The sequence below is a fragment of the Haliotis rufescens genome, unplaced genomic scaffold (genome assembly GCF_023055435.1).
Source record: "Haliotis rufescens isolate VD_foot unplaced genomic scaffold, xgHalRufe1.0.p SCAF_4, whole genome shotgun sequence".
NCBI classification, from domain to species: Eukaryota; Metazoa; Mollusca; class Gastropoda; order Lepetellida; family Haliotidae; genus Haliotis; species Haliotis rufescens.
Window position 1 is genome coordinate 48,880,124 of NW_025964112.1, and position 13,371 is coordinate 48,893,494.

Below are 13,371 nucleotides of genomic sequence, written 5' to 3' on the forward strand. Positions count from 1 at the left end.
GCAATTCCCTTTGTTCACTTGTACCATATTTTCCCATGTTTTTTCAGGTGACCAACTGACTTGCCTTTGCATGTGTTTGTAACAGGTGCTACCAGAGGAGCAGGATACGCTTATCTTTTCATGAACATCTGGTATCATCACTATTTGATGGTGGTCCACTTAACAATGTTCATGACATGGTCAGAATTATACAATGGACTCTGGTTTCAGCAGAGATTTCTTGTGATTATGGAAAGGGTTTTGCCGCATATATTTCCATCAATTTGTCAATCTTAAATCATAAATCTGAGGAACACCAACCTCAGTTGGGTCTTGTGGCAGGTCTTCTATGAATGGGTGGTTCAAGAGACCTTCTGTGAATGGTCTTTCCTCAAAATCTTTAATCAGGCATCTGTGGAAGGAAATATCCATATTACTATGACAGTGTGTGTGAGTGGGGGCTTGACACAGCTTATTACTTTATTTCAAATACAGTTGGTCTTCCTAATGTAAGAGGAAAACGCAAAGTGACAAATATTGTAAGATTATCATTATCATGGTGAATATGGGTACATACAGACCAAGGCTCATTATCATGGTGAATATGGGTACATACAGACCAAGGCTCATTATCATGGTGAATATGGGTACATACAGACCAAGGCTCATTATCATGGTGAATATGGGTACATACGGATCAAGGCTTATTATCATGGTGAATATGGGTACATACAGACCAAGGCTCATTAACATGGTGAATATGGGTACATACGGATTAAGGATCATCATGGTAAATATGGGTACATACGGATCAAGGATCATTATCATGATGAATGTGGGTACATACAGACCAAGGCTCATTATCATGGTGAATATGGGTACATACGGATCAAGGATCATTATCATTGTGAGAATGGGTACATACAAACCAAGGATCATTATCATGGTGAATATGGGTACATACGGATCAAGGGTAATTATTATGGTGAATATGGGTACATAAGGATCAAGGGTAATTATTATGGTGAATATGGGTACATACAGACCAAGGATCATTATCATGGTGAATATGGGTACATACGGATCAAGGCTCATTATCATGATGAATGTGGGTACATACAGACCAAGGCTCATTATCATGGTGAATATGGGTACATACGGATCAAGGATCATTATCATGGTGAGAATGGGTACATACAGACCAAGGATCATTATCATGGTGAATATGGGTACATAGGGATCAAGGGTAATTATTATGGTGAATATGGGTACATACAGACCAAGGATCATTATCATGGTGAATATGGGTCCATACAGACCAAGGATCATTATCATGATGAATGTGGGTACATACAGACCAAGGCTCATTATCATGGTGAATATTGGTCCATACAGAACAAGGATCATTATCATGGTGAATATTGGTACATACGGATCAAGGGTAATTATCATGGTGAGAATGGGTACATACGGATCAAGGGTAATTATCATGGTGAGAATGGGTACATACAGACCAAGGATCATTATCATGGTGAATATAGGTACATATAGATCAAGGGTAATTATCATGGTGAATATGGGTACATACGGATCAAGGATCATTATCATGGTGAATATGGATACACAAAAACCAAGGATCAATATATTATCATAATGAATATGGGTACATACGGATCAAGGATCATTATCATGGTGAATATGGGTACATATGGACCAAGGATCATTGTCATGGTAAATATGTGTAAACAAAGATCAAGGATAATTATCATGGTGAATTAGGAGTACATACACACGAAAGATAATTATCATGGTGAATATGTGCATATATATACCAAGGTTCATTATCATCATGAATATGGGTAAATGTGGACCAGGGATCATTATCATGGTGAATATGGGTATATACAGACCAAGGATCATTATCATGGTGAATATGGGTAAACACAGATTAAGAGTAATTATCATGGTGAATTATTTACAGACTGCTGCCACATAGCAGGATTATTTTTGAGTGAGGCGTTAAAGAACAAACAAACACACTTTATCAAATGTTCCTTCACTATAATACATCTACAAGTACATAAACATTTGTTGACATCAACTTAATACAATAAAGTGTTTTGCTGACATGATGTTTTATCACAAGTATGGGTAAGCTAGTAATTTGTTACCATCAAGTTAACATCTATGCACAATTCAATATTCAAAAACAATTCTATTTTTTTATAAATGCTTACTTTTTAACAAAATCCTTAAAGTTTTGTGACCAGAGATCAGGCTGCCTGAATGTGGGTGGCGGTGACCTGAAATAGACAAATATGCAATATACAACTTATCTCCTGCCATATATGACAGATAGGGTGCAATATACAACACACAGAGTGCAATATACATCATACAAAAAAACACATCCATATCTGTCACTGATGATCAGCAGGTCGTGCAATATCTACAATGTCTACAACCACACAAAAGTGTTATTTCTGCACATATCTACAATGTCTACAACTGCACAAAAGTGTTCATTCAAAATCTGTGAAATGAATTACAAACTGTAACATTGATTTTGAAAGATATATAAGCAAATGGTTTTGGAATAATACAAATTTGAATAAAAAATATAAGATTTCATCAGGGGATATACAGGTGAAGCTTGACATTGCACTGTGACTACTCACTCTGACAGTGAATAAACACACTTGACAAACAATAAATATCACAGATCACAGCATGTGGACATGCTTATCACAAATATAACCATAACATTTTAAAGTCATGTCAAATTGTTAAGAGACATGCACATTAACAAAAAAACATTACAATTTGACTTCATTTAGATACTATAGAAAACTTACACCTGAAACAAAACAGTCAAAATCTGAAAGAACAAAATCATTGATCATAAGTGAATAAATCTACAAAATATGTCCGATATAAATAGAACCATAATCCTGAAAGTGCCACATACTCTTACAACTTGGATGTCAGCATGACCTGCCCAAGGAATACATGACTAAACTCCAGTGACAGATCGCTGACACTACCCATAGTCTTAAAACAAACCTGGACTTACTTCTACACAGTCACACACAATGTATTGTGTCACGTTAGATCGGGCCAATCTCCGATCACCAACCTGGAGAAGGGCTCAGCCTGATTTGACCCCAATGAACCCAACCATAATTTGTATCTGATAAGACGACCAGTTGAGCGGGTTGCGTCACACCTACATATTTATTGGAGATTGCTCAGGTGTGCAACATACATATTTTTATGTATTTTAAAGATATGTCAAGAATATTGTGATTCGGGGATGAAGAATGAACTTTGAAATGATAAATCATCAGATACCATTAAATATGTCAAGAGTGTTCAAGTGAGCATTTTGTAATACACAGCATTTAAGACATAACTTTATTTATTTTGTACATGGTTGTCTTGGCGACATGAAGATTCTTTTAAAAAATCTTTGGTTTAAATTCATTTGATTTGAGGCAAATTTTCGTAATATCTTGAAATAAAACTTTAAGCAAAAGAAGAAAAAATATTTTTTAACAAGCACAGAATTTATTTTATATTTTTTAACTTTTGAAACGTTTAGGTATAGCTCGTGTGTAAATCGAAATAAACGTGTCTGAAAATACTCACTTAATACTGTTTATCATTAATTTTTATAATCAATTTAAGGATTATTTTATTCGAATTTTATCCAATAAAAGTAAATATCATGTTTCTTCAAATCAAAACATAGCCTTCACTGCAAATCAACATCAGACTTGTCCCCACAAGTAGGAGAGCTTGACTACATTGTAACGTGTTACCAAAACACTATCGACTCTCTGCTATTAATCTTTGTATGTGTACAACTAGGAAGTGATTCCCTACTTATCAGCACCTACATATATACTGCAGGGGGCATGTCACAAGCACAAAACATATACCCCCTTATCAGTGTCACAGTGTGGTGCAGGCAGACGTGGGACGTGGGTTGTTAACAAATGTGAGCTGTAATCTGATTGGTTAAAATGACATTCCGTTGTTAAAGTGGATATCCAAACTGACTGGTCAATTTATTTCAAAACTCAGAAATGAGGACTTTTGAACATGGTTTAATATCCTACTCAACATATGATAGGGATATTCTGAGTATCCAGGTGGGGATAAATCTGATTGGTTGTTTGGTGATTTGTGATGTTGTACGAAATGGATACAATTTGGGCATGAAACTGACACATGTTAAGCCTCATTTCAAGCAATAATTAACAAAAGTAAACATTTATAAACGTTGTCTCCCAATTTTCACAAGCATGTGAGCTAGCACAGTATCCTTATCAGGAGTTGAGTAGTATATTTTTCTTGTTCTAAATTTTGATGATGTGGTATTTAATGTTAATGATTAGAATGCCTATAATCAAATATTTTAATTTTACTCTACATTTAAACAACCCAAATATAGCCAATGACCCCCAACAGGGTAAGGTAATGGGAGACATTGACTTTATCAATACTGCACAATTTTAAAAAGGCTAATGTATCTGTGTGGGTTATTCACTATAAGTATCGTCAGGGAGTGACCACACCCAGAAGCCCCCAGAAGTATGGATCGAAACATGAGACATGAATAAACCAAGCCTTTCATAAACAGACTGACTCTACACTTCAGCCACGCTTTTCATATTTTATATTATTTTTCACAATTGTAATACTTTTTATAATCAATTTTCAGTTAACTTTCTGGCTTTCAATTTTTTGCTTTATATTTGACATAAAGTTGATTGGGTCAGTCAGTTTGTGGGAAATAATAAATACTAATTTTTTTTTTAATGAAGGTCGTTTACAATATCTACAGTAACAACTGTCATGTATTGTCCAGACACCTTGACCTATGACCTATACTATATTAGCATATCATGACATCATCACTAAATGTGTACAAGCCTCACTATCAGTCATGTATACCACGATGGAAATAAACATGAATGTCACATGTTCCCATTTCAATCTCCCAACATCTGACTCACCAAACATGAAGTACTTACAGAGAAGTCCTTATTTGTTTTTTTGTAAGGTGTTTGCAGTAGCCAGAGACTATATCAAATACATTATATCAAATCAATTATAATTTAATAAAGTTCATTTATTTTTTTCTAATGTTTAACAACAAAAGAAAGATTAAACAAGCATTAATAAATTTAAAGTATTTCATTCTTTTTGTGTGTGAGTGTGTAATTTGTAAATTGAAAAAAGAGAAGTCCTAGGTGAAGGATGTTTGTTACGTTTTATCAGGCTCCTGATGTATTTACTCCTCTCAGAGCAGAGCATGCTCTTGATGTGTTGCATGGCCAGACATGGCCAGACATGGCCAGACACTAGATACAGTCACTTTGATCAATTATTAGTTAAAAAGTTAACCGTTACATTTTGTTTATTTTTTGCAGCAGCATCTTCATAATTTTTAATCCATTAAAGATAGAATTTTAGAGTACTTTTATTTCATATTTGTCTTTCGGTTTTTGGCAATGGTCAGATGAAATTAACTGGAAATATGAAAGAGGGTGTGGCCTTGGTCCCAATGTCTCAAATATATTTTGTCATATATTTTGTGTCTATGATATTCTTGTCAATATGCAAAGAAGATATGTAGGAGGCAAACTTTTAAAAAATTAAAATAACTTTCTGAACTTCATGAGTTTCTTACAATCACAAGTGAAAAAAAACACTTGGCAGAGAAAGCATGAGAGGACATTGTACACACTTGCTGTGGTTCTAATTCAAGCCTCATAGTGTTTGTGTTCCAATTTTGGATTCTGAAAAGAAGCCAGTGTGAAAATTGAAATGTGTCATTTAGGGAGCATCAACTTTGCTGAGCAACTCCAAAAGGATATGTGTCTGTAAATAGGCATGTGGTCATGGATGTCCAGTTTTTTACCAGTAATTTTACCTTATATCCTGCTGATGTCAATGCCATTATTAACACAAGACTTTCCACATCAACACAGTGGTTCACATGAAGCTGCAGGCTAAGATTTGAACACACTGAACTCTTGATAATCTGGAAACCTTCTTTAAGGACATTTTGCTGTTGTAAATGTTTGTGCAAATACAAAGGAAGTAAAGCTGTAAAGTAATTTGTTGATTTAGAAATCAGCTAATAAAGTTGATTTCACAGGGAGAGTTTTGTTCGGGTTATCATGGTACAGGACAATGCAGCCAATGGCACATCCGAAAGACCCTGGTGTGTGTGTGTGTGTGTGTGTGTGTGTGTGTGTGTGTGTGTGTGTGTGTGTGTGTGTGTGTGACTTTGTTTCTCACCTAGCAACAAGACTATTGAACATGTTTGTGATTGGTGGAGAAAGGGAGACAACTCTATGAGAAATGGGATCACTTGAACATGTTTGTGATTGCTGGAGAAAGGGAGACAACTCTATGAGAATTGGGATCACTTGATCGTGTTTGTGATTGCTGGAGAAAGGGAGACAACTCTATGAGAAATAGGATCACTTGAACGTGTTTGTGATTGCTGGAGAAAGGGAGACAATTATATGGGATTGGGATCACGTGAACGTGTTTGTGATTGCTGAAGAAAGGGACACAACTCTATGAGAATTGGGATCACTTGAACGTGTTTGTGATTGCTGGAGAAAGGGAGACAACTCTATGAGAAATGGGATCACTTGAACATGTTTGTGATTGCTGGAGAAAGGGAGACAACTCTATGAGAAATGGGATCACGTGAACGTGTTTGTGATTGCTGGAGAAAGGGAGACAACTCTATGAGAAATTGGATCACTTGAACGTGTTTGTGATTGCTGGAGAAAGGGAGACAATTCTATGAGAATTGGGATCACGTGAACGTGTTTGTGTTTGCTGGAGAAAGGGAGACAACTCTATGAGAATTGGGATCACGTGAACGTGTTTGTGATTGCTGGAGAAAGGGAGACAACTCTATGAGAATTGGGATCACGTGAACGTGTTTGTGATTGCTGGAGAAAGGGAGACAACTCTGAGAATTGGGATCACTTGAACGTGTTAGTGATTGCTGGAGAAAGGGAGACAACTCTATGAGAATTGGGATCACTTGAACGTGTTTGTGATTGCTGGAGAAAGGGAGACAACTCTATGAGAAATGGGATCACTTGAACGTGTTTGTAATTGCTGGAGAAAGGGAGACAACTCTATGAGAAACAGGATCACTTGAACGTGTTTGTGATTGCTGGAGAAAGGGAGACAACTTTATGAGAATTGGGATCACTTAAACGTGTTTGTGATTGCTGGAAAAAAGGGAGAAAACTACATGAGAATTGGCATCACTTGAACATGTTGTGATTGCTCAAGCTTCTCGCAGCGATAGCCCATACGCGGAGCTCTCTATACTATCGCTGCCACCAGTCAAAACTCCCCACTGTGATAGGTGGCCCCAACCATGCTTGGAGTTGAACCCGCAACCGAATGACCGTTATGTTTACAAACAAATGACGACTGTCGTGATGCTTACCCCTGTTTAATTACTTTCTTTGTTTGTCAATTCAAATTTCTATTTCAACTATCATGTTATTGATATAGTAAGAATGTAAGGGAGAAATTGGTTGATATTCCGTTAGTCTGCAATCTTGAACCAATTGTGGAATCCTCTTAGCCCTGGATGTCCATAAAATATAACAAAATAAATATAATGTGTTTGACCTTTTCATTTTAGAGTGACATGGTAAGAAATGTGAATAGGTATTATGTGAACCCATATTCAACAGCAAAGATCTTGTAACAGTGCATCTCATAACACCAGCCTGGCCAATACAAACCAGAGGTTGACTGAGTTAATATACTTTATATTGCTGTCAGTAATGTGCGTTTTTTGTACCTAGAATGAGAGATGATGAAAGGGGTTCATACTATGCACAGGGTGGAAAATTTTATGGGTTTTTTTCAAGCCTTTTCAGATTCCACTGGCGATGTCAACTGTTCTGTCAGATTTCTTTATTCATGCTACATTATATATGCAAATAAAGTTTAGATGATCCTGGCCTTGGTCCAGATTGCCAAACCAGCTGACATGGTGAAAAAGAAAATCAATATTCAGCAATAGAAAGCTGGAAGTAAAATGGCAAGATCATCTCAAATTAGCTGTACACATTTTGTGTAAGTTATTTTCTGTATATACATCATGTAAATGACCACTGCATTTCCAATGTTCCAATAAACATGCAGGCAATATCAAGGTGATAAATATAACATGCTTACATAGATGAAGCGACACATGACAAGCAGATCTGATGCACACACACAACTGGGTCATAACTGCCATCCATATTTGGGTATTGTGTCCAACTGAAGCTAAGCAAGTCGGTGATATAGGTCCATGCTGTTCATTCTCTGTGTCTTGTGTGTGTACAAACATCTCCCCAGCATGTTACCCAGTCAGAGAGTGAGTGAGTGAGTTTGATTTTACGCCGCTTTTAGCAATATTCCAGCAATATCATGGCGGGGGACACCAGAAATGGGCTTCACACATTGTACCCATGTCGGGAATCGACCCCGGGTCTTCAGCGTGACGAGCGAACGCTTTAACCACCAGGCTACCCGACCACCCCGTTACCCAGTCAGCAGGATTTACCGTGATGCACTGACTTCATATTGAAGTGATCTGATTTTAACTCTTAATTTGAACAGTAGTATGGTTATAACTGGGGTATTGCCTAAATGTAGATGGAAAGTCCCTGGGACCAATTTAATATGCTACTCAAAAGAAGTTAAGGACCGCCCGATTCTTTCATATTACTGCATATGTTAACTGTCACGCCATGAAAGTTAACTATAGTCATATGAAAGAATCATGTGGTCCTTAACTTCTTTTGAGTATGATGTTTAAGAGAATCTGGAATTCAAACCAAAGATCCTGACACAGCAAATGGGTGCAATTCTGTACAACTTAGACCAATTATTTAATGAAAATATACCTTGTGATCTGTACAGGTAAGCCAGGACGTGTTGAGCCAACCCACAAAACACGTATGAGACAAGCAGGTGGTGCACAGACTTTGGGCAAACATATTTGGTTTGTTACAGGTAGAGAGGGTAGACGCATGTTGTGCATGTGCAGGTCATGACGATGAAATTGACTACGCTCCTGTAGACACACATGTTGCTCATAAGACTATTAAGAGGTCGGTGTGACAAGTCGATACCATAATTCTCAAAAAGTCGTTTGATAGAAGCTAATAAAAAACAAACACGTCAAAGCTAAGTAAGCATGGCCAAATCATACATTATCAGGTTCAAGAATTGGCTTATGTCATAAATTACATTGAGAAATAGTGTACATTTTGATGATTGACATGACACTGTTTCATTATTGATCTCTGGGGTAAAAATAGTATTCCATTTTTATAGCAAAAAAGATTTCCTTCACTGTCATGATAATTCTCAATTTGTGTTTTCTATGCAAATTTGCTGCCACCGTTTTCATGGTCATTCGGTACCTCACATCAGGAGATACCGGTACGATTATGTGCTATTGAACTGCCACTAGAACTCGTAAGTCGAGACAGGACATGCACATATCCATCATACTACCTGTCGCGAACCACCTGCTAGCCCTTTCTTCCCAATGGTACACGCCAGAGGGCGGACCTCATACAGAGTCATAAGGGGTTAGTTGTCAGGTCTCACCTCAACGTATCCTCGCTTACCAGCAGTTATCAACACTTTGGGAGATGTAAATGCATTTCATCAAATATTGTTTCCATGTAACATAAATTGCTAGATTAATATTAAATATCTTTGAGGCATGAGCTGTCATTTTTTCAATTCACATGAGTTCAACAAATCTAGCAATTTTTTTACAACAATGCTATATGAGCCAAATACATTTACTCATAAATTCATCGACATCCATTCCCCTGAAAGTTGAAAATATACAGCCTCTCCATTATCATATCCAAAGTCCTTTGACTATATCAGTTCTCAGTTCATATATAGCAGACCTGGGAGGTTTCAGATCTACATCATGTTATCCAGTTCATTCAGTTATTAAAATAATGATGAAAGATTATATTGCAGTCATAAATAAAATTGAATTTCACACAAACACTCCAAATACTGTTTATTATTAATAATATTGAGATATTTCCTTAGCAAGTAAGTAAATGGAAGACCACTGGAACGTCACAAGTTCATTCAAGAAGGCTACAGGGGGCCAGCTCTATGTCCACAAAATATATAATGTCCCTATAATGTCCCTATAATATCCTTATAATGTCCATAAAATGTCCTTATAATGTCCATGGGTCTGGTTTGTAGGAACTGATGAAGTAACATAAAAGCATATATATGCATAAATATTTGAAGCATGTCTAAAATCTCACCCTCTTTCAGGGGACGGTTTTATGTGGCTGAAATGTTGACATTTAAAAAATACATCCTCGGTTATAGCTATCGTATCAGGATGTCCATTACACCCGACACACATTCCAGACCAGCAGCTGGTTACAGGGTGATACAGGGTTTGGGATGTTCAGTGGGCCTTTGAAGAATGTACATTTCTAGTTTTAATACAGGTCTACCAAAGAAAACCAGCAGAGAGCCTTCAAACTACGGAATATGTACACACCTTAATTAGAAATAACCACAAACATTTCAAACAAGGACACAAGCCCATAAAGTTTGCATCGTAATGATTAAAACCTGACACATTTTCTATGGGACCTGACACAGTAAATCACGCAGACCGCAACAAAACCGAGAGCGCAAGCACAGATCTGTTATGGAACTCGTTGGCAGTCAATAAGTGTTAAGAAGGCGAGAATGTGGTGAGTGTCATTTCTCACAACTTCAACATGCCATACAATGCAAAATTTATGAGACTGTGTCATCTTTTGTATTTTGTGTTGCTATTTCTAAAGTGTGTAAATATTCCACACTGTGGCATCTTCCCAAGGCAAGGGAGTTCACTGACTATAAAAGTCCAGTTTCCACCCTTGCCGAACTAGGCTGGTATTATGGAGTTACATTTTGGCTGGACTAACGAGTCTATGCATAGTCCAATCAAAATCTTGCAACGAAATCGAAATCCGGTTTGTAAACTGTCGTGCAGATTCCGGTCGATTTACAAAGCATGTGCACCGCCAACTCGTTGTCAACATATTTTCCAAATCTTTTCATGTTTTTAATCAAGGTGCTCACGTGATTTGATGCACTTCGCGATGTGAGACCCGTTTTATCACAGTATAGATCTTGATTTTCAAATAGATCGTTTTGACTGAGCGCCGCCATTTGGTTTGAAGCAAATGCAAGTAATGCAAGAGGTGGGATTTGATTGGTCCAAAAGAGAGCCTTAGAAGGGACATAACTCGTAGTAGCCACTGGTGGTGCTACGATCGAGCCCAGTAATTCCAGCCTAGTTCGGCAAGGGTGGAAACTGGACTTATGAAGTCAGTTAACTCCATTGCCTCGGGAAGATGTACTTTGGTAGCTCTCTGCTGGTTTTCTTTGGAAGACTGAATATTGAAAATGAAATGAATGACCATCTAGAGCAAAAGACACAACATGTTATCCACAGACTTCTATAAATATTTTCATACTCATTTGTAAAAATCACACAAAAATGTATTCTCAAAGTAACTCCCCAAAAAAGCCTCCCTAATGCATTTACAATACGATATCAACAAAAAAATGTGTTGTTTACGAAAACGAAATTTGGATATGGTGTTGATAATGATCTCACCTGGCTATCTTAAAAAGGGCTCTCCGAGGGTCAATGTCAGCCAGAGGGGGTGCTCCGTCAGCCAGCTCGATGGCAGTAATCCCCAGGGACCATATGTCACAGCGGATGTCGTAGGAGTACTCGATCTGCTGCTCACAGGCAATCACCTGAACACATTCATACAAACTTGATTATATTGTTTTCCCTAACAGAACAGACAAAACCTAAGTCACTCAAGCCACATAGGGCTAATTATGAAATAGTGGCTTGTATATGTGAGACTAAATCTGGGAGGGAAAAACCCACACAAAATAAAACTACTAAAAACACCTTGATTTTATCTGTAGACATTTTTCATGTATCCGAACAAGCCCTTGATATATATACACAATAGCATTATTAAGCATCACCTAAATCAAAGGTAAATTTTGAAAATTTTGGTTCGAACAGACAACCATACCATTGCATACTTGAATGTCAATGCAAAGCATGTGCTTCACACAGTTTCTCAAAAGCCATGGATCGCTTGTTCACGTGCTGCGAAGGTGCAAAGCCCATTCGGGTATAAGTTTCCGAATCACAGTATGTGAAGGGACCGTCCTTTTGAAATTCTGAGGGGGAGGGGGCCTGGGATTCTGTATCGAGATTGATATCTTTTCAACTACAGCTACAAAACCAGATATTTTTTATTTAAAACTGTGAGTCTGGATTTTTAAAGGAAAAACAACCTGCAACAATGTAATTTTTGTGGCAGGCAATTTCTTTTCTTTTCAACAGTCTGAAGAATAATTAATTTTTTCAAGAATTTTCAAGGACAATTTGTTTTTTCAATGAAATCCCATCCCCCCCTCAGAATATTAAGTGGTGGTCCCTTACAGCAGTGCCAGCTACCCACGGGGAACAAGGAGATAAGTACCTCGGGTGCCATCCAGTACGGAGTCCCAACGTGAGTTTTCCGCCGCCCAAGAGCTCGATCAAGATGACCAGACACTCCTATACACACAAACAACTTTTTAAACACATTTTACAAATGATCAAACAGCAAAAAAAGCTGAAAGATGCCCTTTAATCATCAAGCTTCGAGTAATTTTATTAATAGAGCAACTGGGTTAATCCTGATGATATTGCTAACACGAAAATCATCAAAATTAACAACTTTCAGGATTAGTTAACATGGGTTGGTTGGTTGGTTGGTTGGTTGGTTTGTTGTTTAACGCCACACTCAGCAATATTCCAGCTATATGACAGCGGCCTGTAAATAATCTGTCTGGACCAGACAATCCTGTGATTGATATGAGCATTGATCCACGCAATTGGGGTCGATGACATGCATCAACCAAGTCAGCGAGCCTGACCACCCGATCCCGTCAGTTGCCTCTTGCGACAAGCATAGTCACCTTTTATGGCAAGCATGGGTTGCTGAAGACCTAGTCTACCCCCGATCTTCAAGGGTCTTATCATGGGCACACAGCAATGCCCATTTGCAAATACATACATGTTACTATAAGGGTAATGCTCTTTTTCAGGGCATTATCATTTGCAGAAGCCCGAGGTCTTCCATTAACTGCCAGACATAGGAGGGCAGTTGAAAAGATTGAAACATTTACTGCAATCAACACAAATTTCACTGACCCACTTTTATGAATATGGAAACATCATAGAACAAACCAGATGACGTCTCTATTTAATGTGAC

The 13,371-nt window shown here is 37.6% G+C and overlaps 1 protein-coding gene across 19 annotated transcripts in view; it reads right to left on the reverse strand.

Moving 5' to 3' along the window:
* LOC124151632 (myosin-IIIb-like) overlaps positions 1-13,371 on the reverse strand; it is a 161,475-nt gene that overhangs the window by 46,360 nt on the left and 101,744 nt on the right. For 16 of the 19 annotated variants that reach the window (XR_007218105.1, XM_048382170.1, XM_048382174.1 and 13 more), the window contains 5 exons: positions 12,594-12,670; positions 11,699-11,844; positions 10,341-10,367; positions 2,217-2,282; positions 301-391 (listed from right to left, as the gene is read on the reverse strand). Coding sequence is in view for 16 of the 19 variants with exons in the window: in XM_048382170.1 (XP_048238127.1) it covers positions 301-391; positions 2,217-2,282; positions 10,341-10,367; positions 11,699-11,844; positions 12,594-12,670 (407 nt within the window). In the remaining 3 variants the exon portion in view is untranslated. Of the gene's footprint in view, positions 1-300; positions 392-2,216; positions 2,283-2,947; positions 3,140-10,340; positions 10,368-11,698; positions 11,845-12,593; positions 12,671-13,371 lie in introns of those variants that run through there. The other 3 variants (XM_048382175.1, XM_048382185.1, XM_048382186.1) reach the window with 3 other exon arrangements.